The sequence below is a fragment of the Uloborus diversus genome, chromosome 9 (genome assembly GCF_026930045.1).
Source record: "Uloborus diversus isolate 005 chromosome 9, Udiv.v.3.1, whole genome shotgun sequence".
Classification (NCBI taxonomy): domain Eukaryota; kingdom Metazoa; phylum Arthropoda; class Arachnida; order Araneae; family Uloboridae; genus Uloborus; species Uloborus diversus.
In genome coordinates, this window is record NC_072739.1 from 130,576,999 (window position 1) to 130,589,919 (window position 12,921).

At 36.1% G+C, this 12,921-nt stretch overlaps 1 protein-coding gene across 1 annotated transcript in view; it reads right to left on the minus strand.

The window, feature by feature from the left end:
* Window positions 1–392: 392 nt before the first annotated feature.
* The window catches only part of LOC129230616 (alkaline phosphatase-like), a 74,405-nt gene continuing 61,876 nt past the window's right edge, over window positions 393–12,921 (minus strand). The window contains exons 4-9 of the mRNA XM_054865031.1: window positions 7,680–7,843; window positions 6,923–7,115; window positions 6,017–6,163; window positions 3,675–3,869; window positions 2,438–2,551; window positions 393–922 (exon numbers count right to left, since the gene is read on the minus strand). Of these exons, the coding sequence (XP_054721006.1) occupies window positions 630–922; window positions 2,438–2,551; window positions 3,675–3,869; window positions 6,017–6,163; window positions 6,923–7,115; window positions 7,680–7,843 (1,106 nt within the window). The 3' untranslated portion in view covers window positions 393–629. The remainder of the gene's footprint in view (window positions 923–2,437; window positions 2,552–3,674; window positions 3,870–6,016; window positions 6,164–6,922; window positions 7,116–7,679; window positions 7,844–12,921) is intronic.

Here is a 12,921-nt window from a genome sequence, read left to right on the forward strand (position 1 = left end):
ACCTTGACTTACGTACATTGCTTCATTACATGGTATGTATCAAAATTATTTTCATTCAGAAACATTTTACATTTTTAAACCAATATTTCTCTTTAGTTATTTAATGTACGCACACTTATGGGATAATTATTGGAAAATGTTTTACAAAACTTTAAAAAGTTTTTTTTTATGCGGCACATAGAGCGGAGGGGTCATGAGGGTCACGATCCCCCCCCCCTCCCGCAGTCTGCGACAATACTTTGTAATCGTTATAAATGGCTTAAATAAAAATAATTTCAATACACATATCTTTATTAAAACGAATTGTTATTTTGAATTCATCAAAATGTCTTTTTTTTTTTCACAAAGAGAATATGAAAAACTTCCACAAATGTACACCAATAAGTAAAAAAGTACTCATTACAACCATAGAAACACTGTCTCGATTCTGCCGTATAAGTCTTGTTCAGAGATTTTCTTCTTCTGTGATACGCTGAAACAAATGTCATGAAGCCCAAAAAGGAACACATAGAAAATCCAGCTTGTGGCAATTTTTGTGCCATCACGACGGACAGTCGACAAGTCTTTCACATCAGAGCAGGATTTGTTTCATAATTACGATTACCAGTGAATTCATAGAATTCGTATCATCAAGATAGTCTGTAAACACTAAACACATAACTAGTGACAGTCATGAATAACATTTTCCCCACCGTGAACCATCCTCCAGCCATCAGATTCGACAACGCTGAACTGCACTGGGCAAGGTCCACATGTGGGCCCATGCAGGCTGCGTGACCCATGACGTAGGCAATATATGATTGGTCATGAACACCATGGAACAGATGTGCCCACGGACCCAGGGCATATACGCCTACGTCCTCGGCGCCATGGGTTTCGTAGCTCAATGGTAAGGCAGTATCCATTTTGAAATCTTTGTTAACTGTAAAAAGAGCATTAGATATTAAGATTCCATACTTATTTTTACTTCCTTTTACAAAAAAGGAAGTATTGTATTCGCGAAAAAATTTTCACTCAAAAATCGACATTAACTTCCATTTTACTCACCCCCGAATGAATGTTGAGTTTTATTTCCGACTCGACCACACGTGGATAAGTGCCTAAGAACATATGCACACGCGAAATATCCATTTTGACGATTCCCGAGTTAATTACAATGAGTTTTCTCGTGACGTCTGTATGTGCGTATGTATGTCGCATAACTCAAGAACGGTATGTCCTAAAAAGTTGAAATTTGTTATGTAGACTCCTACTAGGGTCTAGTTGTGCACCTTCCTTTTTGGTTGCATTCGGGTGTTTCTAAATGGGTCTTTTGCCCCTTTTTTGGGGAAATCATTGTTAATTTCGATGTAAACTCAAGTGGTGTTATAATTTGGCGGGCACTTGGCAATACATCGCCAATCTTTTGGTCGCCAAGTTTTTTTCGCCAACTTGGCGACAAATTTGGGTTTTTTTTTTAAATTTGGCCATTGTTGGTGATATTTAGAGAATAAACTGTTGAATCATATTAAAATTGCCAATAATGGGGAAATGACATTAAATTGGAGTAAAAAGAATTCATATGATGCACACATCAGCTCGTTTCAACTGTTATACAGTTTCTATTAATACATAATAACCTCCACATCAATAGATTGGTTTTTAAGTTTTTTGAATGTGTTTATTTGTAGAACACTCTTAAAAATATTCAATTTATCACTAAAAATTTTGTTGAATCTATCAAAATTTAGCTGCAACCGTCTTAATGGTGATAAGTTTCACCAATATAATGGGGCTTGTGGTGGTCACCCGTTTATCAAAGCAACATTACATTGGTGAAACTTATCACCGATAAGATGGTTGCAGCTAAATTTTGATGGAAAGGAGACTAAAGTTTGACTGACCAGGGACAAACTTTGCAGTACCGTGCGTTAATCAGACCTCGAGTGTACAGATAAAAGTATAACAAACAATACCGGATTTCTGATTTTAACCTTCTCAAAAGTACCGAAATACAATCACCCCTGATACACATTACCCATATTATAAGAGTATAAATAAACAATTTTAGGAGCATAAGAGCTAAAATAATCTTCAAAAAATAATGACCTTTTCAACTACTACTATTTTATTTATTTATTTATTTATTTATTTATTTATTTATTTATTTTTGAAGAAGGTTTTACTTCTGAAACTCAGTGTTAAAAAATTAAAAAAGTAAAATATTATATAAAAAATTTGTATATATTTTAGAAAGTATATTGACTATTAAAGTATATTGACTCTTCTCTGTAGTATAATAATAAGAGACATAACCCCCTCTTTTCCCCTGTATTCAACAAAACCTTTATCCGAATCTTTCCTTCTCTCTTTTCGTACCACAGCAATAAAGATGCAATTCTCTCACATTTGACATTTTCATTCGAATGAAAGACACCTGACTAATGCGATTACTTACGAGCTTCTTCTTGCGTTAAATTTCGTTCCCGGGAATCCATCTTGTATCCAGGGCCATTGTGATAACCAAGGGTGGTGTATGTTCTATTATCGACGTCAGACACTCCGCCTAGTCCTAGAATAAAGGTGTGAAGAAAAGATCGATATAAATACATTTTTTCATCGGTAAAAGACAATCCATAACTCTTAGATATGAAGTAACTATTAGCTGATGTGTTTTTCCTGTAAGCAAAGCAGTTTAGTCTTTTTGTATTGAATTTTTGAAGAAAAAAAAATTGCAGCATATGCATTTTTGAACTTCACATGAAAGTACCCTATATAAGATAGATCTGGGAGGGGGGGGGGGCATATTTTGTATGTAAACTAAAACTTGTTTACAGATGTTTTATACACAAAAGCAACTTTTCTTAACTTCCTTCAATGTCCAAAACAATTCATACAGAAGAAAATATTGGACTAGTGGAAATTTTTAAATTTTGATGGATTAACACATTTTGACCTTGTGTGCAAAATAACTGTGTCCGAAAATGAATGATTTTGGAGGCTATTTTAACACAAAACGTAATGCATATAGAATCAAAAGAAATTAAGTGTGCGGACACGGACCCCGATGGATATTGGTGCTTAATAATTTTTGGCGCCAATCGCTCTAAGGAACATAGCTCCCTCGTTAAGCCGAACTGCAATACCTCGAGAAACACTACAAGGACTCGAAGAAAAATTGATATACCGATACAGCACGTAAAGAACAGGATCTTATTATGTTCTGAAGGGGGCACTGCAAAACAAAAGTTCACTAAATTTGTCTTACTTTTTATTATAGTTTTAAGCTGGAAACCTATCTAATGATAGTGGTGAAGGTTAATAGAATAAAAGGTGAAATTTTGTCCGTAATGTGCCTATATCAAAAAGTTAGAAAAATAAACAATGATTCCAAACCGAGTCACTCTCCTGTATTCTTTTCACACAAGCCCTGAACATTTTTCCTTGAATTTCAAGGACCGTGTCGCACAACTCCCCCCCCCCCCCCTCCAAACATTTTATGTTTACAGGAAGAAATTAATAAGTACGACCGGGTTGCATCGCGATCTTTAGAACTCTATTTACGAAATGTATCGTAAATTAGAAGTAAGGTTGACGAAAAATTCATTACCAGTAGAAAAAGTAGAATCCAGTCACGTAGCAAAGCCAAATGGCACAAGTGAGTTATTGAGATATAAAATGGCGTTCACACTTACCTAGAACATTGGATCCTCTGATTGGATAATCCCCTCCTATGGTAAAGGTGTGCGAGTGGTCAGCAGTGACTATTATCAAAGTGTCTTTGGAATCGGTCATGTTGAGTGCAGTTTGAATGGCCTTGTCGAACTGATATCCCTCTTCTAAAGATTTCATTGCCCAGTTCATGTGATGGGCAAGATCGATGCTGCCACCTAGAATACAAATAGATCCATATTTCAAGCAATATTTTTCAGATTTTAGAGGCTTTTTCAGAATTTAAAAGCCCGTCCACATGCAGTGCAGGTTGGATTTCAATGCAGCTCCAATACGTGGTAGTAAAATAAAGAGAGATTTGCACTAAGTTAGCAATTGACGTTCCAAATCATTTGCTTTGAAGCTGCGTTGAAATCAACGCGCGTTGCTTATAGATCGCTATGTAATTCACTAGCGAGCGTTAGCTCTAAACCAGTGGTGCCCACCCCTTTTCTGCCCGAGGGTTGGACCTCAAATAAAATCATTCTCGCCGGCAAGAACACGTGTAAAATTTCAAAACATTGCTTTTTTTGCTTATTGTTTTCATTTGACCGTCCTTGATGTTTGGTTCCTTTTTCAGCTTGGACTAGAGGCGTCAGCAGGTGCTGCTCGTCTGGTGCTGAGCACTGTCCCCGGAATCCGCTTCTCCAGGGGCGTCCATATCCTACACCCACGCATGCTCACACACATACACACACATGCCTACACATACGCACACACCCACACACAGGTCTATGCACGCACGCACGCCTACACACACACATGCCTACTTACACAACTGTACTAAGTAACTGCCCAGGAGGAGGGGCAAGCTTGGGGGGACAGTAGCCGTTTCTAGAAACATAGTTGGGTCCTATCGCAACTCGTAATTGCGAAATGCATAATTCAAATTCAAAATGTCAAAATTCATTTTTTTTTTTTTTTTTCGTTTCGTTAATCTTTTTCAACAAAATTCATTCAGTTTTCGTAACTTAATGGCGATATGCTTCTGAATTTACCAACAATGTTATCTTTTTAACACGCTTTTATTAGCTTTAACTGTATGTATGTATGTATCTTGTAACGGAATCTTGCAGCTCAAATTTGGCCCACTTCCTGCGATCGGATTCTTTTGAAGTTTGGCACGCGACCTCAGACCCGATGACAATGCAATATTCTATAATCAAATTAATTAACTCTTTTAATTGTTAGTTTCCTCCAATTTTAATCAATATTTTGGCATAAATCCAACAATGTGAAAAAGGAAAAAAATTTAAAAATACATTGAAAAATACTCGCAAAAATTATTTTCATATATCTACAAAAACCTTTAATTTTTCTGCATCAGACAAAACTTGTTCCAATGTTCCAAGGTAATTAGAACATGAAATATCATTGTTTTCAACTAATTTCATGTCAAAATTTAGGTGAGCCTTCAATTGGAAATTCATTGCTGATCAGACCATTGTTGAACAAAACTTTTATTCAAATGCATCCTAAATTTTCAAAGTAATGTAGATATGATTTCCGCACACATACATCGATGACTGAGATGGATTAGCTGGATTAAACAATTACTCCACAGGCAATTTTTCAGGGAAGTTGAATGTTTTTATAGCTCGGCCATTACACTTATTAAAGGGGTACAGTTGCTCTTTTTGGAGTTCCGAGAAACCACGTTTCGAATGCCACCTGAGACCTTTAGTCGCTATTTTTGGGCAAATTTCATGAATATGAAAGATTTTGAACAGTGTTGAAATGAATATTTTTTCGTAAAACAAGTTAAATTAAAAGAAGAAAACAAAATAATAGTTTAAAAAACTAAAAAAAAAAACACGCTTTCGTAGCAAAATGAACTACAAAGTGAAAAATAATCTTTGGATGATAGTAGTTGACCAATCACTTAATTTTAATGTAATACAAAAAAGCGTGGGGGGCTTCTTATCAGTTGTCTTGAATTTCTTCGATTTGTTGTCCATGCAAAAATGTAAATAGACAGCACCCCACAATTTTTTGTATTACACTAAAAATTAAGTGATTGGTCAACTACTATCATCCAAAGATTATTTTTCACTTTTTAGTTCATTTTGCTGCGAAAGCGTGTTTTTTTAGTGTTTTAAACTATTATTTTATTAGTTTCATATCGCATTTATACTTTCAGTAACCACCCGCGGTCAGTCACATCGACGACTGACGTAGCTGCTAACTTACTGTTAATGCAACACATCTTGACCCATACGGCCATTTGAACATATGGCGAAACATATATAATTCTGCGGTATCATAAGTGTCAACCAGAAATATATAAACTAGTGATATTGCGAAATGGAAATTTGAAAGCACTTGCCTTCGACGAGAAGGAAGTATCCTTCATCGTTTTTCCTGAGCACTTCGATCCCAGCAGCAGTCATTTCAGCTAAAGACGGGTACTGTGTCGGGTCGGGCAGAGTGGGTCGATCAAGAACATATGGCAAATGGTCAGCATGGAAAAGACCTAAAGCAAGAGAATGCATTTTCTCACACATCAAAATCAATACACAATATTCTATAATTATTATTTAAATCGCAATTTATTTTAGAGGTAATTCTACTTCAGAAGACTTACTGCTATCAATTTTACAATCAATTACACTTAAACTATCAATTTAGACTGCAGAAACCAGCCATTACTCCTAACATATCACTTTTTTCTTTAATTTCAATATAAATCAATTGAAATTAACACTTCCTTCGTCTAAAATTGCGTTTAGGCCGATAATTTTGTCCCAAATTAGCTGTTCCATTTGAATACTGCTGTACGTAAACATTGAAACTGGGGGTTACGAATTTAATGAAACAGTGTTCGGATATTTCTGTGTGATCTATCAATCAACAACATCTAGTTGCCAATCAATTCTTACTTAAATCAAAAACATATTAGTTTCAAAAATCCAGAGTTCGTACATTCTTAAGCCACGCTGCATTTTTTTAGGATTCGTCCACCAATAATCGTATACAACTATCTTCTAGCTAAGTAAATTCCTTGGAAAGCAATATGGTCCTTCTGGTGCATTGATGGTAGAGTTATTACAAAATGTGGCGTTTCTAAACACTATGCGAACTCAGGATTATTGAAACTAATTTCGTTATGATTGAAGAAGTGAAGGAGGAATCTTTTGTTGATTGATAGAACAGCCCCTACTTTTGGTAATACCGTGTTCTCTACTTCGAAACTTCCCATATCATAATGACAAAAATACTGCAATATACTTACCGATTAAGTAGTCAACATTTGTTGTATCAAGAGTCAGCAGTTCCTTAGCAGTGAAGACGGCTTTGCCCCTCTTTGCAGATTTGTCATCCAGCCATTCATTTAACAGGTTGAGCGAATCGTTTCTTTTGCCTTCTGCACCACGATACTCGCTGCCCGAGGGCAGAAAGTTACGCAGCCCTCCACCCATGATAACCTGTCCAGAAATAGGGAATAATTGTTTTTGTTTTTTGGTAATGACGGCAATTTTTTACTCAAAAATAAAACATAGATAACACAAAAGCTTTGAGAATAAACCGTCGATGTTCAACGAACATAGACTTCAATATACAGAAACAAAAAGTTGCCACCGATGTCAAGTCCCTAGCAGTAAGCGACTAATGAGCCTTCAAATTGTTTTCGAGGATATTTCTTGAAGCCTATGTCGTCCAGGAACAAAAAATTTTGTGAGTCTTATGGCACGTATACAAATGAAATTCAATGAATAAGTTTGAAGCCTAGAGTAGGGATTTTCAGTAGCATCTGCTTATACAGCAACATGCGATTCACTAATCCCTAAACATAGGGAATTTTCTTATCGTATCAGCCTCGAATGAGCTCAATAAAAATGAAGTCCTTAAATGCTATTTGCTCAATTTATTTTTCGAATTTCTCTATCATGAATCAAATTTTAACAATTTTCCAGTTCTGTGTACAACTGCCCACCTTTTTTACCTTCCTAAAGTTCTTTCCTTTTCCAAATTCTTGTTTATATACTCACTCTGATATCTTTGCCTGGAGAATGCTGGATCAACTGCTTTGCGATATCGGGACACCTGGAGTCAGGGCAGGCCCCTTCCCACTCTCTACTAGCTGAATGTGAGTACAATCCGGCAGGAGTCGCATGAGTCACTCGAGTTGTAGTGATCAATCCTGTCCACTTGCCTGTGTAAAAGATAGAAAATTATATACAAAAAAATTACATCGATAGATCACAGAAAGGGTAACTTCGGCACCAGTAAGATGAGACCTTACTTTCAGAATGTTGGTTTTGGGAGTTAAATGAAACGAGAATCTTATTGACGCCGAATTGAGTTGCGTTGGTTTACCTTCGAAGTAGCATTGTAATGGTAATCAAACTCTACCAATATCATATACGAGGTAACTCTAGATTGTATTGGCTCATCTCAGCACCAATATCACTTTCCCATTTTCAGTGAACTTCTGACGAGGCTGGTCACAAGACACCATTGGGTTGCGATTGCGCTGCGTTAGAATCATTAATGGTTAAAAACAACGAGTGTTAGTGGAATACCAAGCGATCTAAAACTTTTTGAAAGTCTTTCGCTAAGCACCAGAGATAATATGTAAATCATTACATTTAATAGCAGACATTAATAAAAGGTTCCATGGCATGGATCAAAAATAGCGCTTTTGACTTGATTATCTTAAAATTGTCCAAAAGTTCAGCACAAATCAAGATAACAACTAATTTCAGAACTAAATCAGAATATTTTCAAAATTTCTTAAAAGATTCTTGAAGTCAAGACAATCCTGATAAAATCGGGATTTCTGGGCAACCAGGTCCGAAATTTATGGGGGTAAGCGTAATGACCCCGCCCCTCCCCCCCCCCCCCGTCCCACTACGGCAGGTTTTGAAAATTTATTATTTTTTACGTATAAGAGAACGTGGTTTTACTGCTTTCCGAATAAGTTTAGATTGAATATACACCTCTTTTGCTCCCCCACCCCTGGTAAAATTCGAAATGACGGGCCTGCTGGGAACTCCAGTTACGACTAACTTTCTTAAACTTTACTTCCAACCCCTTTAATATAGAGTCATGGTCCTAGCTATTGCTGTTTCCATTTTTACTTTCTTCTATATCTAATATATAGAAGAAAGTATTGGATTCGTGCAAATTTTCGAATTTCGAATTTTGACGGATTCGAACGTTTTGAGGTGTGCTGAGTCCATTTCGACCATTTTTGGAAAATGTCTGTCTGTCTGTGTGTGTGTGTGTGTGTATGTGTGTGTGTATGTATGTGTGTCACGTCTGTGTGTGACTAGTTTTTTGTGGCCGCTCTACAACAAAAACTACCGCATGAAATCGAACGAAATTTAGTACACATATGTGCCCCTATGTGAACTTGTGCCCATTAGTTTTTGGCGCGAATTCCTCCAAGGGGGGTGGAGCAATGGGACGTTTTTCGAGTTACGCGTGCTTGCTATTCCTCAGGAAGTAACTGGCGGAATCAAACAAAATTTGGTCCATATGTTGGTATTAACAGGAACAGGTGCTGATTCAATTTTGGTGTCAATAACTCAAACGGGGGTTGAGCTATAGAACGTTTTTTGTCGTCAATTGTGACTGCTGTATCTCAAGAAATAATGAACGGAATGAAAGAAAAATTTATCGGCAAGTGGCCCTTAGTGGGTATAAGAGCTGATTTTATTTTGGTGTCAACAGCTAAAAAGGGGATAGCGCAATCACCCGTTCTTTTTTTCCATTTTGAGTGCCCTATCTCAAGAAGTAATGCTACGTTCTGGTTGAAATTTGGAATATATGTGAACCCATATGTAAACAGGCTTTGGTTCAATTTTGACGCCGATCGCTCCAAGAGGTGTTGATTTTTTTTTTTTTTTTTTTTTTTTTTTTGCGAATAAAAATATTTTTATTAATGCAACAATAAGAAAGATAAATCGTAATAGATTGTCGTCTGCGTATTTCTCGTGATTTTAATTGTATGGAAATGATAGGAAATATTATCTCAATGATTTAAAATTTTTAACTGTTGCCATCTTATGTTTGTTAACAAATAAAATATTTGTAATTAATTCAAGCAAGGCTTTTAAAATAACTTTCAATTTTCGCTCTTTGCTTTGCTTTTGCAATAATTCAGACATTGGGATAGTCGTCAAGTTTTTGCATGTGTAATTTTGTTTTTGTTGGGAATATTGCTTCCTCGTCAAGCATGGGGAGGATCAGAAAAAAAAAAAGAAAAATATAGAAGAAAGTTTCGTGATGGCCACAACATACTAGTTTATTCCTGTTTTGCGAAATTTGAAAAACATTTTAGTTTTGGCCTAGGAAATAATATTTACCTAGATGAGAAATAAATGCTTCAAGAAACAATTGCGTTGATACGCAATTGCAAGATACGTTTTCGTTTCCAGGACTGCATTAAATCAAATGTGGATATTGCTAAGGTTTGTTGGCATCTTTATTTGTTTATTTTTCTTATTATTATTTATTTCGAGAGTAGGATAAGGCTTAACGTAACCTTAATAGGCTGCCACAGCTGTTAAGGTTTAAAATGAATAGGGCACAATAGGCATACAACTAGCGGAGTTCAACATTAATTTTCGAGTAAAGAAACTCGGTGTCAAATCAAAAATGCTATGATACTTACGCTGGAAATTTACTTTTAAGAGTTAAAACCAGTTTAGAAGGCCGAAATTTCAGTGTTTTCTGTGAATTTTTTTTTTTATCAGAGAAGAAATAATCAGGATTTTTTTTTTTTACTTGGAGGACATTTTATTCATCCTTTGAAGTACACCTTGTAATTTTTTCTAGGCATTTCCACCAGAAATAGTGGAGTTAGATGCTGCTGTCCATGAGCGGTCGCCATTTGGGTTTGTTGCTGGTGGGCATAACCGAAGCCACAAGTTTTATCTGTAATTTTTACAATTTTTCTTTCTCGTAAACAACATATTTTCTAAGAATCCTTATATATTATTTCTGTGGCCTGTTTTTTTTTTTTTTTTCGCTACGCGAAATCTTCCTCATTTCTCGATCGATTTCTTTGATTTATCCTTTATTTTATAGCTTATCGCGCATGCTAATGACGAAAAGTAAACCCACGGTCTTAAAATTGTTTTTTCTGTCAAAAAAAAACCTGTTTTAAAGCACCGTACTGAGGTTTTCGGTTAAATTTATAAGTTTAACTTGCGCTGTGACCGACAGAGCTGAATAGCTCGGTCGGCAGAGCGTTCGACTGGTAACCAGAAGAACGACTATTCGGGCCCAGCCTAGACGATCTGCATCTAAAAATTAGACAAATATCACGCATTACATGAACACTTAAAATACAGTAAATAACACAAGTGAGGAAATAAAATAATTGGGAAAGAAACGCTCCTTGCTGTTACGAAAACTTGATGCAACGTGTAGCTAAAGTGATTCTTACATGTAAGTTCTTTGGCTCCGGTCAGAAAACTAAAGCAGAATGTAAGCAAAAATATAAGTATCAGGTTTAAGATTTCAGACTGCAATGGAATGTTTTTTTGTTCAGAAAAAAAAATCGTATACTGTACGTAAGTAGATTCTTCTCTAATGACAGTTTTTGACCTTTGTACAAATAAAACATTACTACCCCAAATTGAAATTACGCTTTTCATTTAGTTAACCTATGAATATTTATTGGAATACGAAGTAAAACATTAAAATTACTATCCCACCAAAAACATTCTGTAAAAAACTAGCCAAGTCTCGATGGAGCTGCTTTGTTTATCTCTAAAAAGTAATGAAATCTAGACAAAGTCATGACAAGTCTAAGGTTCCTTACTGCGATTTATTTATTATTGTAGTTAATGTTGTATGACTTGGCCGTTAAACATTCTTTGTACGTTACTGGGTACAAGTCAATTTTGTTTACACGTTTTAGAAGGGGCAATTTTCCATCGTCAATGGGTAGCGGTTCTGGCGACAGATTGGTGCAATGGTGTCATGGAGCACCTGGTTTTGTACCCTTGTGTACCCTTTAACGGCCAAGTCACACAACATTAACTATAATAATAAAGAAACCGCAGTAAGGAACCTTAGACTTGTCATGACTTTGTCTAGATTTCATAACTTTTTAGAGATAAACAAGCAGCTCCATCGAGACTTGGCTAGTTTTTTACAGAATGTTTTTGGTGGGATTTCACTTCTTTTTGTAGAAACATTTAATTTGTGTAATGTTCGAGTAGACTAAAGTTAGGCTAGATTAAATTAGAAGATGTGTTCCACTACGCTGGACTTTTGCAATGACAGTCGATTTTTTATGTACCAATAGTAGAAGGGGGTATTACCATATCTCTAATACAGCTGACACCATCTGAGGGTTCTTCATTAGATACTTCAGACTTTCGATTTTTGCCATCAAATGAAGCGGCCCACCAAGTTGAATATTTTTTGTAAAGTCGGTAAGTCGATCTCTAATAGTTTCGTTGGGCTCTTGTGTTTTCTAATCAGGGTCACTCCAGATCTTCGATTAGTCTAGTTTTTATAGTTTTCCCTTTATGTGGCCATTAAACCCTAACTCTGTACCGAATTTCACCTCTCTGAGTTTATGGGAAGTACTAGTTCTATTTTGATGATCATGAGTGAGTGAGTGAGTGAGTGTCATAAATGCGAAACTTTGCTTTCGCTTAACTTCGGAACTAAATGACCTGCAGACTTGAAATTTCGGATTTTAAGTATGTGATTATAGCTTACTGGATGACGAAAATTTCTGCGTTCTGGTCTCACTAGAAGGTTCTCAAATAGGGGCCTGAAAATGCGGCGAAATGGTTCCAGTAAAGGATGGTACGGCAGTGTTTGCTTCGCGCTCGACTTGACGGGGGCACTGCCGTGCCCCCCGAACAACTTGATGGGTAAATTATTTTTTTTTTCTTCTTTCGGCAAGCAGCCAGTCATATTTTTACTACATTCGAAAAGCTACGCTTAAAAAACAAACTTAGTTTAACCGATTTTGTATTTTAGCCGTTCGGTTAAATGATGAACACGTGCTGCCATCATAACCATAACGGTTCAAGCAGCCTGCGATGACAAATTGTATAAATTTTCAAAAATAAAAACACTTCTCTTCAATATCTTATCTTATACAGGGTGTTCCGTTTTAACCTGCAAGACCTTTATTTTCGCAACCGTTAGTCCTTAGACGTATACTTCCACTTGCAAAAATGTTCAAAATCAGATGCAGAGTTAAGATATGGAAAGTTTGTAGCAAAAATATAAAAGAGTTTAAAAATTCAAAATTTA